Source organism: Chenopodium quinoa, unplaced genomic scaffold (assembly GCF_001683475.1).
Source record: "Chenopodium quinoa cultivar QQ74 unplaced genomic scaffold, ASM168347v1, whole genome shotgun sequence".
In the NCBI taxonomy this organism is placed as follows: Eukaryota; Viridiplantae; Streptophyta; class Magnoliopsida; order Caryophyllales; family Amaranthaceae; genus Chenopodium; species Chenopodium quinoa.
Genome location: NW_018744633.1, coordinates 5,428,483 through 5,440,501, shown reverse-complemented (window position 1 = coordinate 5,440,501; position 12,019 = coordinate 5,428,483). Strand labels below are relative to the sequence as shown.

The window sequence follows — 12,019 nt, the reverse complement described above, 5'->3', positions numbered from 1 at the left end:
CTTATCTTTATTATAACTATTGCAATTATTTGTCCCAATTCTTCTAAAATTTGATCATACGTTTTTCTAATAGATGGACATGCTCCTACCATAATCACACATCCCTTTAAAATTGGATGTACAATGTACGTGTTTCTATCTACATGGACATATATAGCCATTACAGAAGCTAATTATTAATAAACACTGTCAGTTACATCCTAATAAGTTTTACATAATTTCCTATGCATTCTCATGAATATGAAAAGGGCCTAAAAACTTATATATACCCGGGTGTATTGTACACCCATATGTATTTTTTCATCATTTTGATGATTATTTTTCTTTTAATCATCAAACGAAAAGCAAAGTTAACCCTAGATTAGTTGAGTGTATAGTACACTCGGGAGTATAACAATCTCTTCACAAAGACCTAATAAGTTATTGCTAGTATTGGCCTAGCTTTATTTTTCGGAAGATTCTAATCACAAATCAAAACTATCGGCCCATTGAGCAATTTAGCCCATAGCTTAACGACCTCTTCAAATCATTCGCAAATCATTCAGTTGATGGACTTTGCTTTGGGCCTAATATTAAATAGATCTTCATTATGGGCCACATGGCCCATATTCATAAGATGGTCAATTTTTCTAATGTGGAAATTAATGTTAGGCCAGTGGAATAATTAGACATGCCAAATAGTCGGCAGCCTAGATTAGCAGCCTTTTCTCAATTTTTATTTAATAGCAATTAGTATTATGTGCACCATGGTGCACCTAGAAATAGGTGCACCCGGCCCAATCTACACCCAACACACAAGAAGCCCAAATGAAAGAAGCCCACAAAGTTTTTTTTTTTTATATATATTTTTATAATAGTTCCTCCTCTCTCCAATTGTCAAATCTATTTAAGTTTTTTTTTTTAAAATGTTAAATCTATTTTTATTTCATTTTAAAAAATTTCTCTCTCCTCTCACCATTTTTGTCTTTCTAAAAACTGAAATCTACCATGACAAAAGACAAAAAACACACGAAAATACCTTCAAAAAGATAAACAATACTTAACTTTTTTTTATTTTTCTACATTTATGTTAAATAAATTTGCTAATATAATTCAACAAATTGTAAAGTTGAAACTATATTCTACTATATAATTGTCTTTTTGACTTTTTTAAAATTAATTTTTAAAATTTTTTTTGGTTGAAAATCAAAATTATCTGCTCCTACTGAAGAGGATAAAGATGTGTTAGTAATTTATTGTTTAAATTCGCAATTTGTTTTTAAATTGTACAATTAGTCAAATGTTCAACATCAGAACACCAAAAAAGAAGAAATTCGATGATGTATCTAAGAAAAAAAACCAATTGTTAAAAACTTCTGAACCCCAATTACAAATCACTGAACACCCTACAAAAACCTCTAAACCCCCTACAAAACTTTTGAACCCCAACTACAAACCACTGAACACCCTTTAAAAACTTCTGAACCCCTGCAAAAACCTCTGAACCCAAACCATAAACTACTGAACACCCTACAAAAGCCTCTCAGCCCCCTCAAAAACTTCTGAATCACATCCACAAACCGCTGAACACCCTACTAAAACCTCTGAACCCCCTACAAAAATTTTTGAACCTCAATCATAAACCACTGAACACCCTTCAAAAATCTTTGAACCCCCTACAAAAACTTCTGAACCCCCTACAAAAACTTCTGAACCCCAATCACAAACCACTGAACACCCTTCAAAAACCTCTGAACCCCCAAAAACTTCTGAACCCTAACCACAAACCACTGAACACCCTACAAAAATCTCTGAACTCCCTACAAAATTTCTGAACACTGACGACAAACCACTGAACACCCTTCAAAAACTTCTGAACCCTTACAAAACCTTTGAACTCTAATAATAAACCACTTAACACCTTTCAAAAACCTCTTAACCCCTTACAAAAACTTCTGAACCCCAATCACAAACCTCTGAAACCCCATAACTTCTGAACCCCCAAAACTTTTGAACCCCTACAAACCACTGAACACCCTTCAAAAACTTCTGAACCCTTACAAAAACCTTTGAACCCCAATCATAAATCACTGAACACCCTACAAAAACCTAAACTTATGAACCCCAAGCACAAACATCTGAACACCCTTCAAAAACTTCTACACTTGAAGACACTGCTCAGAATGCCAAATGTTTAGATTTATAAATTATAAAGTAGAGAATGCCAAATTTTTTAATAAAATTAAAATTACATAGATCTGAAACAAAAATAAGTTCATAAGTAATGTATCGCATGTTCAGAATTATAATAAAGATGTTCGAAATTCCAAAAATACATGTTATGTATTTACAGAAAACGTATCATACGTTTAAATTTTTAACTTAAAATGTTCAAGATACTAAAATATAATCAAATGCAGAACTGTTCATAACAAAATGCACAATTATCGCTAAAAAAATCAAAAGAATATGAAAGCTACATATTTCGAAACTCAAACCTAGCCATGGTGATTTCGATGATGAAATCTCGTGAAAAATAATCACACCATCGACTTAACCACCTTCTATTTGACGATGACGCCATTTTTAGCTTCACTACTTCATTGTAAAACTCCATTAACGAAGCTTCAAATCGAAGGTTGAAGAAAACAAAATTTGAATTTAATTTATTGTAATGAAGAAATTCACTCTATGGTGATTAACAATATGAAGGAATTCAATTAAAAGGATGATGAACGAATTTAAAAGAAAGAAAAATAAAATAGAGAGAAAAATAGAGGAGGGAGAAAATAAAGGAGAGAGAAAATAAAAGAGAGCAACAAAAAATCAGAAATTAGGAAAGTAAAGGAGGAAAGAGAATAGAGATTATATTTTAATTGGTGGTTCACATAGAACTATATGCACCATGGTGCATCTTATAATTTGCCATTTAATAGTACCACTTTTGTATAAATGAAAGGATATACTTCAAGCTAAAGCTTCAATCTCATACGGAGTACACAATTAGCAATTTAAGCAAAGTTAAGTGGTTAATTAATTATTATAGTACTCCCTCCGTCCCTTAATACAATGCCTCTTTTGAGCATTTATTCCTCACATAATAAAGAGAAAGATGCATTGTATTAAAGGACGAAAGGAGTATTAGAATAACAATACACAGAGTAAAAAACTTATAGTTTCGAAGATTTTTATTTTGTCATGTAATATTTGTTAAATATGTAACATGTTATGACAATCCGAAATAACAACTTTTGATTCATGTACCTGATCACATTTATAGGATTAATTAATTAATTGATTGATAAATGAGACGTCCATAAAGAACATAGGTTGGCAAAGTCGGTTAAGATACACTAATTTAGTACGTAATCATATATGAATTTCGTAGTGATGACAAAATAATATACATACATATATAGACATATATTCGTACACTTGCTAAGAAAAAATTAAAGAAGGGAATGAAGAAAAAACAATGTAACCATCATTCTTCATTTGTCACAATCGCCAGTTTTGCATTGGTCTCCACTTTCTATGCCGTCACAATTTCTTCTACTCATTCTCAACTAAAAACATTAATGCATCATTATCTTCTCTCCTATGCTATTTAGTTTCTAGTTTCAATTTAGAAAAAAGAAAACGAGGTTTGAAAAAGAAACCTTACTCAAAAACTTCACATAAAAGATTTTACATGCGTCTTTGTCATAATTTAGACCAATTATTATATTATGTGATCTCGAAAATGTTATGCTTATGGTCAAATGAAAACGGGTACAATAATATAAATTTCTTTGTGTTTAGCCCAGAATCAATTACTTAAACAAGTACGAAATATATACTGCTATTTTAAAACAAATAAAATTTTATACAATTTGGAATATGACACTTGTGACTTGTCCCATTTTTACAGCAACTTCTCCCTTATTTTAACTTTTATTTTTTACATGCTCTCGTTTTTCTCTATCAACTTTCCTAAATTTTCTTTTCCTCTCTCCCTTCCTCTTCCTCTTCATCTTCCTCGTTCTCATAAAGCCAAGAGGGGGGACAATGAATTTGAAACAATAGAGAGGCTATTAATGAACAAAAGTAACAATACAAGAGGAATCACAAAAGGTATGATCACCAAATTTAATATAATTTCTTATTTCATTAATAATATTTTTAATCCTTCTAAATAACTATGAAATCCTTCTTGTCCATTCCAGCCCCTATGTAATAAATTTAGGGTTTAGAAATGATCAAAATCATATAAAGGGAGTAAGGGACATGTCTCATATGGAGTACTTATTATTATTATTATTTTTTTTTTGTTGTATGGTAAAATTTGCAATCATTATATCAAAAGCATAAGATCACATAATTGATAATAGATCAACAACAAAAAGAGGCAACATTGAAAAACCAATAGTAACACAAATAAAATGAATTGATAGACTTCTAAAAAAAAAAATACTTGCAAATTACTCCACATGAAATGTGATGCATTAAAAGATTTACGTATATAATTAATATAACACAATTACATATTAACTAATCGAAATTCACTCAAGATCAAAACTTCTCCACATCATTATCGTTTTCCGATCCCCTCCCCCAAATCGAAGAAAATAGATTTTTTCATATTTCTCTCTCCTCATAGTCTATTGATATGAAGTTAAGAATTTAAACAGAAATCATTTACAAACTAACGTTTTAAGTGTTTTTATAACTTACGTTGTACAATTAAAAGTTTTTATTCCTAGACGGGGAAGTTCATCTCTTTTAGTATTCCTTATAAACGTCCTTCAATTAAATAACTTGTTAAACACCTTATAATTCGAATCATTGCCCTTAAAAATTAGGAAAAACATGTACTTTTAATACATTGTTGAAAATAAAAAAGCATATCTCTAAAGTTTTATTCATAGGAAAAAAAAAAAGGACAGCATTGATTGAGAGGCAAAAAGGCCCAAAATAATAAAAAGATGGGTAAAGAAAACCACAAATGGGAAATGGCAGTCACATAATTCTAAAGTGAGCGTGGAGGATGAGCTGTTCAAGCTTGGCAAAATGCGCAATCATTGGCCCCATAATATTATTAAGGCCGTTAAGTTTTTGGTTTTTAGCTTTTAAAATCAATTCAAACATTTATATCCTTTATCAAATAATAAGTAGTAATAATACACAAATTCTTATATGTATTTTTTTTTTTTGGAAAATGCTATACATAGCCTTAAGGGCTACATATAAGCATTTAATTTACTCTTGAAAATTGTTTAAATTTAGAAAACCATGACAAAAACACACTAATTACACAAAATTAAAGGCACTTCTTATATGTATTTGGTCACAATGTGTAATCAACCATTATAAGTGACTTCAATGTTACATTATAGATTTATAGAAGTTACTTTGTGAGTGTTACAGGAATTACTTTGTCAGTGTTGTAGAGGTTACTCGGTCAATAATACAAGGGGTTACTCGATCAGTTTTATCGGGATTACTTTGTTCTTTTACAAACGATCATAGAGGGTGATCAGATGTACACAAAACATATTGTAATAATAATAATAATAATAATAATAATAATAATAATAATAATAATAATAATAATAATAATAATAATAATAATATCTCGACTTCCCACTAACTTATTGTAGGCTGTATGACTTTTGTTTTTGAGATAATAATAATAATAATAATTGTAATAAATTAATGAAAATTAAATTTTAAAAAAAAATATTATGTCACATCTGATCTGGCTATGGCCAATGAAATATTGTACTACATCTACCAACATTATTATCCAATTTTTTTTAGTGAGCAATTGTCATATAAAAATTTAGGATAGTGGATATACTCAATTAGCTATAACCTGAAAGCCAAAATTAAAGGCACTTTGGTCTCCTTCAACCTTTTGTCATCTTGTTTTGCTTTCTCCAAACAAGATTAGTTTTATTATTTTCTTCGTCCTTCATCTGTTATATAAATCATAAACAAACTAGAATTCGGGATCATTATTAATAAGTTACTTAATTTTACATAAAAAATGAACCAACACTCAAATCTCTAACAATCTAATAACGTACTCAAATCTCTAACAATCTAATAACGTATTGTAAGTTCGACTCATACAAGTTTTTTGTCTAACTTAATGAAATTAACATGTATTGATGGGGTCATTAATCATATTATAGTTCTTACAATTAATTAAATTCCAACAAGTACAAGATTTTGTCTAAGGGAAAGATGTTGAAAACAATATCTTAACAACCTCAACTTTGATTTATCACATTAATATTTTTTTGATCTTCTTGACCTACACATATTGATTGATTTTGGGGGCTTATAGATGTCCCAAAAATCAAATCACCTTTTGAGCTACAAAATTTTTTTTAGAAGGAAGTGTACAATTTGATTTCATGACTTTCATGTGTTTTTGAGCAAGAAATGACTTTTGTGTTATAATCTTATTACATTAATGTATTATCACTTAGAAAGTACAGTTTAAGATATACGGAGTACCAATTAAGTTGATAAGAAACCTAATAATTTTAAACTAATATTTTAATTATATATATAAATCTCTCTCATTTTAAAACAAATTGGATTGATATAAGAATTTTCTTTCTAAATTAAGGGTGTGTTTTATAATACTTGATTTAGTGTTTGGTTTTGAGGTTAGTTGCCCAATACAATAATACATACATAATACCTATTTCGTAACATAAGGAATAGATACTTGTATGATGTATCCCTAGCTTATTTGTCCCCAACATTAATTTCTTCAATATACATACAAACTTACACAGTATTCATCTCTCATATATTTATTCTCTACACACTTTGTACGATACACTAAGACAATAACAAAATGATATACATAGTTCATTCATGAGATTTTGATCCGAAGTTTTCTTTTTGATACCGCTCCTAAAACTTTAACTAGTTAAACTAGTTAGTTGACATCCAAACATTTTCGCCCTAAAATATATTGTTAACAGTAATCGACTATGCCTATTTTTATGATAACCCCTCGGGAATCCTATACAACACTCAACCAATCAACAACAACAACTACAATAATTCATTTGAGCTAAATTTCAAATTTTCTATTATAAAACCGATTATACAATAAAATAAACCAGTAGAGCTTAATTATCGGAATCCGAACCTCGATCAATCACAACCAATTTAAGAACCACTTGACTCCCAATAGTCCCAAAAATCACATTCTTATAATACTAGTAATTATTACATGACTAGTTGACTACATGAGGTCACTCACTAATGCAAATGAAATAAATAATTGAATTATGGTGGGTTGGAAGGGGGACCTTAAAATTAGAAATAGAGGGAAATTTCTTTAAAAAAAACTTAGAAATAAGAATCCAATTAAATTAGTTATAGTCCATGAAAGTGAGCTAGCATTCCATGTGATTACCTGTCAAAACCCACAAAACAGTCCACTTTCCAGTGCTACTTTGCTGTTCTTACTTACTTAGCTGCTGCTACACTTCTTCTTCTTCTTCTTCTTCTTCTTCTTCTTCTTCTTTGATTATTATTCTTTTTTCTATTTTAATTTCATTTTTCTGCCAAACCCACTTAATTTTTCTTTCTATATATAGTAATTACTGTAAGATATCAAAAGTTTCCTTTCTTGATTTTGATTACTTAGAATACTTACCAAACACAACCTTAATCATCAAAATTAATTGCACCCTTTTTTTTTCTTCTTCTTTTCCTTTTATTTTTCTCATAAAAATTAAAATTTATGGCTACTCAAGTTCCTGTTTCTGAGCCGCAATTGCAAGAGGTATAAAAAAAATCCGATCTTTTTTAATTTTTATGGCAATTTTTTTTGATGGGTTTGTGAAAATTTATGGTTGGTTTGGAGAAATTCATTTAATTCTTTGATATAATTTCTGGGTTTGCTTTAAATTGTGGATCGTTTTGTTATACTCCGTATTTAAGAAAAGTATGCTCTGTTTATATTTGGTGAAATGAAGTGAAATAATTTTTTGATGGTGTATGCAATTTTTTTGCTAAATATATTATCATATACTTAATTTTCTACTAAAATGTTTTCCTTTTCTTTTTAATTCCTGTTGTGTTTTGTGATCTTAGTTTATTGATTTTCGTATAATACTAGTAATCTAGTATTAATCATGAAGTACTTAATGATGATAGATAATTAAAAGTTTGGTAGGACAGTGAAATATTGCATACTAGTATATGATATAATCGTGACAAAATAAAGTAGCAGAATTAGAGAAATTTGTGACTTACTATTGATATTTGATAATTGTGATGGAATGTCATGATCAAATAATTAAGGATGTGAACTTGTGGATCAATTGATCGAAGGTTATTCATGAAGTTTTTAGAGCATCATGATTTTTATGACTATGTATGTCGTTCCAATCTCAAAGTACAAGAGTAATTTGACAGGTTTTTCGACTTTGAGTTAAGTACGTATCCAAGTGTTAGACTCGACTACTACATGAAAAAAATAAAAAAATAAATGGCTTTTTAGTAAATCAAGTGTAAAGTGTCTGTATGTAGGATGAAGTGTCTAGGATCTGACACGGATACTTTCGGTAATATAAAGAGATTGAGCTTACATAGAATTCCTATGAAACATTCACTAAGCAAAACATTGTATGCTCTACTTTCTGTTCTTTATTCATCTTCCTTTTCCTGTTTTATCTAGCTTTGCTTCCCTTTTTCCTTTGCTTTAATATATTGGTTGTGTATACTGTATTCTTTTCTTGTATCCTAATCCTTCTTATATCATATATGTAACTTTTTTGCTCACAAATATTACCTTTTTTATTTACTGCATCAGGAAGCAGATAAAAAGGAATCACAAGTGGTAGATAAAGTGGTGGAGAATTTACCAGAAGTGATCATATCATCTGAGCAAACAGACATGCCTAAAACAGAAGAAGTAAAATCCGAGGCACCGGAGATGAACAAAGAGGTGGTTGCTGCTGAGGATAAGATGAGTACACCTGATGCACCGGTGTCAGAACCAGAAACTGTTGCAGAAGTGAAGCAGGAAAGTTCCGAAAATGAGCCTAAGAGTGAAGCTCCTGTAGAAACACAAGCTGGGGAACAATCCAAAGTGGAGGCTGTTGAGGAAAAAAATGAAGAGAAAGTGGAAAAAGTGGTTGAAGAGAAAGAAGTAGAGGCTGAAGCTCCTAAAATTGAAGTGCCTGTTGAAGCACAAACTGAGGAGCAACCTAAAGTCGAAGAAGTTGTTGAGGCGAAAAAGCAAGAATCTGAAGCCCCTAAAAGTGAAGAGCCTGTTGAAAAAAAGAATCAAGAGGTTAGTACTGAAGAAGTGGTGAAAGAGCCAAAACAAGAGGAGGCTGAAGTGAAGGAAGTTGCTGCTGAAGAGGAGAAGCCGAAGGATGTTTCAGTTGAAACCAGAGACATTGATGATGTGAAATCAACTGTTGAGGGTGTTGGTGAGACAAAGGTAATGTCAGAAGACAAGCCTGTAGAAGAACCTCAGGAAGCAGTGATTGAGAAGGTGACCGAGAGAAGTTTAGAAGCAGTTCCTGTTGCTGAGCCTGTCAAAGTAGAGGAGTGTAAGGAAGAAGAAAACTTGAAAGGTGAAGTGGTTGAATCCATTGTTGAAGAGGGTGGTGAGAAAACAGTAGAAGCAGATCAACTTGTCCAGGAGGAAGTGGTGAATGTGAAAGATTTAGCCTCCGTAGACTACCCTAAGAATGTCGAGGAGTCAAAGCAGGAGCCTCCTTCTGAAGTAGCGGAGGAAGTGGTAAATGTGAATGATTTAGCCTCTGTTGATTACCCTAAGAATGTCGAGGAGTCAAAGCAGGATCCCCCTTCTGAAGTAGCAGAGGAAGTGGTGAATGTTAAGGATTTAGCAGCTGTTGATTACCCTAAAAATGTAGAGGAGTCAAAGCAAGAGCCTCCTTCTGAGGTAGTGGAGGAATTGGTCAATGTAAAAGATTTAGCCTCCGTTGATTACCCTAAGAATGTAGAGGAGTCAAAGCAAGAGCCTCCTTCTGAGGTAGCGGAGGAAGTGGTCAATGTAAGAGATTTAGCCTCCGTTGATTACCCTAAGAACGTAGAGGAGTCAAAGCAAGAGCCTCCTTCTGAGGTAGCGGAGGAAGTGGTCAATGTAAAAGATTTAGCCTCCGTTGATTACCCTAAGAACGTAGAGGAGTCAAAGCAAGAGCCTCCTTCTGAGGTAGCGGAGGAAGTGGTCAATGTAAAAGATTTAGCCTCCGTTGATTACCCTAAGAACGTAGAGGAGTCAAAGCAAGAGCCTCCTTCTGAGGTAGCGGAGGAAGTTGTCAATGTAAAAGATTTAGCCTCCGTTGATTACCCTAAGAACGTAGAGGAGTCAAAGCAAGAGCCACCTTCTGAAGTAGCGGAGGAAGTGGTGAATGTGCAAGATTTAGCCTCTGTAGACTACCCTAAGATTGTGGAGGAGTCTAAGCAAGAGCCACCTTCTGAAGTAGCAGAGAAAGCGAGTGAGCCAAGTGATACACCGGCAGTTGAAAACAAAAAGAATGTTGAGGAAGAGAAGGAAATTGCCAAAGAACAAGCTGAGGAGAAAATTGCTGAGACTGAGAAAATTGAAGAAAATGGTGATGTTACAAAAAGGTCTAGTCTAGGAGACATGATGAAGGAGGACACTGATAATACTCAAACTGAAGAAGCTGCTAAAGAAACTGCAAAAGAGACTGTGAAAGAGACTGCAGAAGTTTCAGAACAGGTGAAAGCTGTAGACGAAAGCAAAGAAAAAGAAGTGAAAACTGAGGAAACTAAGCCAGAAGAATCAGCTCAGAACCAAGAAGTAGCTGTAAAGAGCAGAGATGTTGAGGTGATTCCTCCTCCTTCAGTACCTTCAGAGGAGAAGAAAGCAGAAGAAGAGAAGGCCTCAGCTCCTGTTGTCGAGGCAGAGAAAAATGGACATACTGAGCAAGTTGGTAAGGAAGTTACAGCAACTAAGGATTCTGATGAAGAGAAAAATGAAGACATAGCTGCAAAAAAGCCCCCTTCAAAGACTATATTGTCCAAGGTAAAGAGCTCACTCGTGAAAGCAAAGAAGGCGATCATTGGAAAATCTCCTTCCTCGAAGACAATCTTAACTGATGCTAGTAAGGGTGATTTGTGAGTAAAATTTGAAGTGATTTGCTGTATCATATTTTTGGTGTTTGTGATGTTGTTGAGGTTGGTGTTTGGTATTATTTCGGTTTGTTTTGGATTGTGTTCCATAGAATGTGAATACACAGAAGGGTATAGGTTTGAGGTTCTGTAAACTTATTGATGATTTCATTTCTTTTGTTGTTTATTTATTTTATTGAGATTCTTATTTAGTATTGCTATTTTTTCAAGTGTATGAAATAGTAATTGTATTTGTTTGCTTTCTAGTTTGTTGATAAACATTGAAGAATTGTTATTGAAGCATTATTAGTGGTAAACATGTCCTTTAATTGTGTATCTGTTGTAGTTTACCTCTGTTCTTTAAAATTGTTGAAACTTTCATTGCCAGATAAATTGTTTTGGAAAAAGTCTTGGGTGAGACTATTCTAAATTAGTTTTTATTAAATTTGAAGAAAAACAATTGTTTCGATGATAAAATTACTTTTGCTCTTTTTAGGTGTATTAAGTTTTAGCTCGCAGAAGTTTTTTTTATTTTTATTTTTATTGTAGACTAGTAAACGCGAGTATTGCACATTTGTATCCCTAAGGAGCCTAATCACAATTTTTTTATGGATTAGGCAGATGTTTTCCTTTAGTGTGGCAAAAGGTTTGTTACATATAAAAGATGCTCGTCTAATGAATACTATAAAAACAAGTACAGTCGTATACTCATATGTCATCTACTCATCTCTAACTCAAAGATGCTTGTCTAATGAATACAAACCCAAATACAATCGTATGTCACCTCTAACTCTAGGCAAAAAGCACAAGTATGAACTAATTGAATCTTTATTTAAATTAAGGTAATATTGTACTTACAGAAAGGTGCACAATTAGAAAGAGTGGGATAACACACTATTGCTACAATCAAAACTTA

At 32.1% G+C, this 12,019-nt stretch overlaps 1 protein-coding gene across 3 annotated transcripts; it reads left to right on the top strand.

Moving 5' to 3' along the window:
• Positions 1-3,976: 3,976 nt before the first annotated feature.
• On the top strand, positions 3,977-11,420 carry LOC110701259 (probable serine/threonine-protein kinase kinX). 3 transcript variants are annotated; one of them, XM_021878878.1, is made up of 2 exons: positions 3,977-4,092; positions 8,807-11,420. In XM_021878878.1, the coding sequence occupies exon 2, from the start codon at positions 8,891-8,893 to the stop codon at positions 11,111-11,113; it is 2,223 nt and encodes a 740-aa protein (XP_021734570.1). In that variant the 5' UTR covers positions 3,977-4,092; positions 8,807-8,890; the 3' UTR covers positions 11,114-11,420. The 3 variants fall into 3 exon arrangements, with proteins under 3 accessions (XP_021734570.1, XP_021734568.1, XP_021734569.1); XM_021878876.1 differs by lacking the exon at positions 3,977-4,092 and adding an exon at positions 7,286-7,774; XM_021878877.1 differs by lacking the exon at positions 3,977-4,092 and adding an exon at positions 8,497-8,619.
• The last annotated feature ends 599 nt before the right edge of the window (positions 11,421-12,019 follow it).

Coding starts and splice junctions, on each gene's coding strand:
- LOC110701259 (XM_021878876.1), top strand. CDS start 7,733: ATGGCTACTCAAGTTCCTGTTTCTGAGCCGCAATTGCAAGAG. Junction 7,775..8,806: donor CTGAGCCGCAATTGCAAGAG/GTATAAAAAAAA, acceptor TTACTGCATCAG/GAAGCAGATAAAAAGGAATC.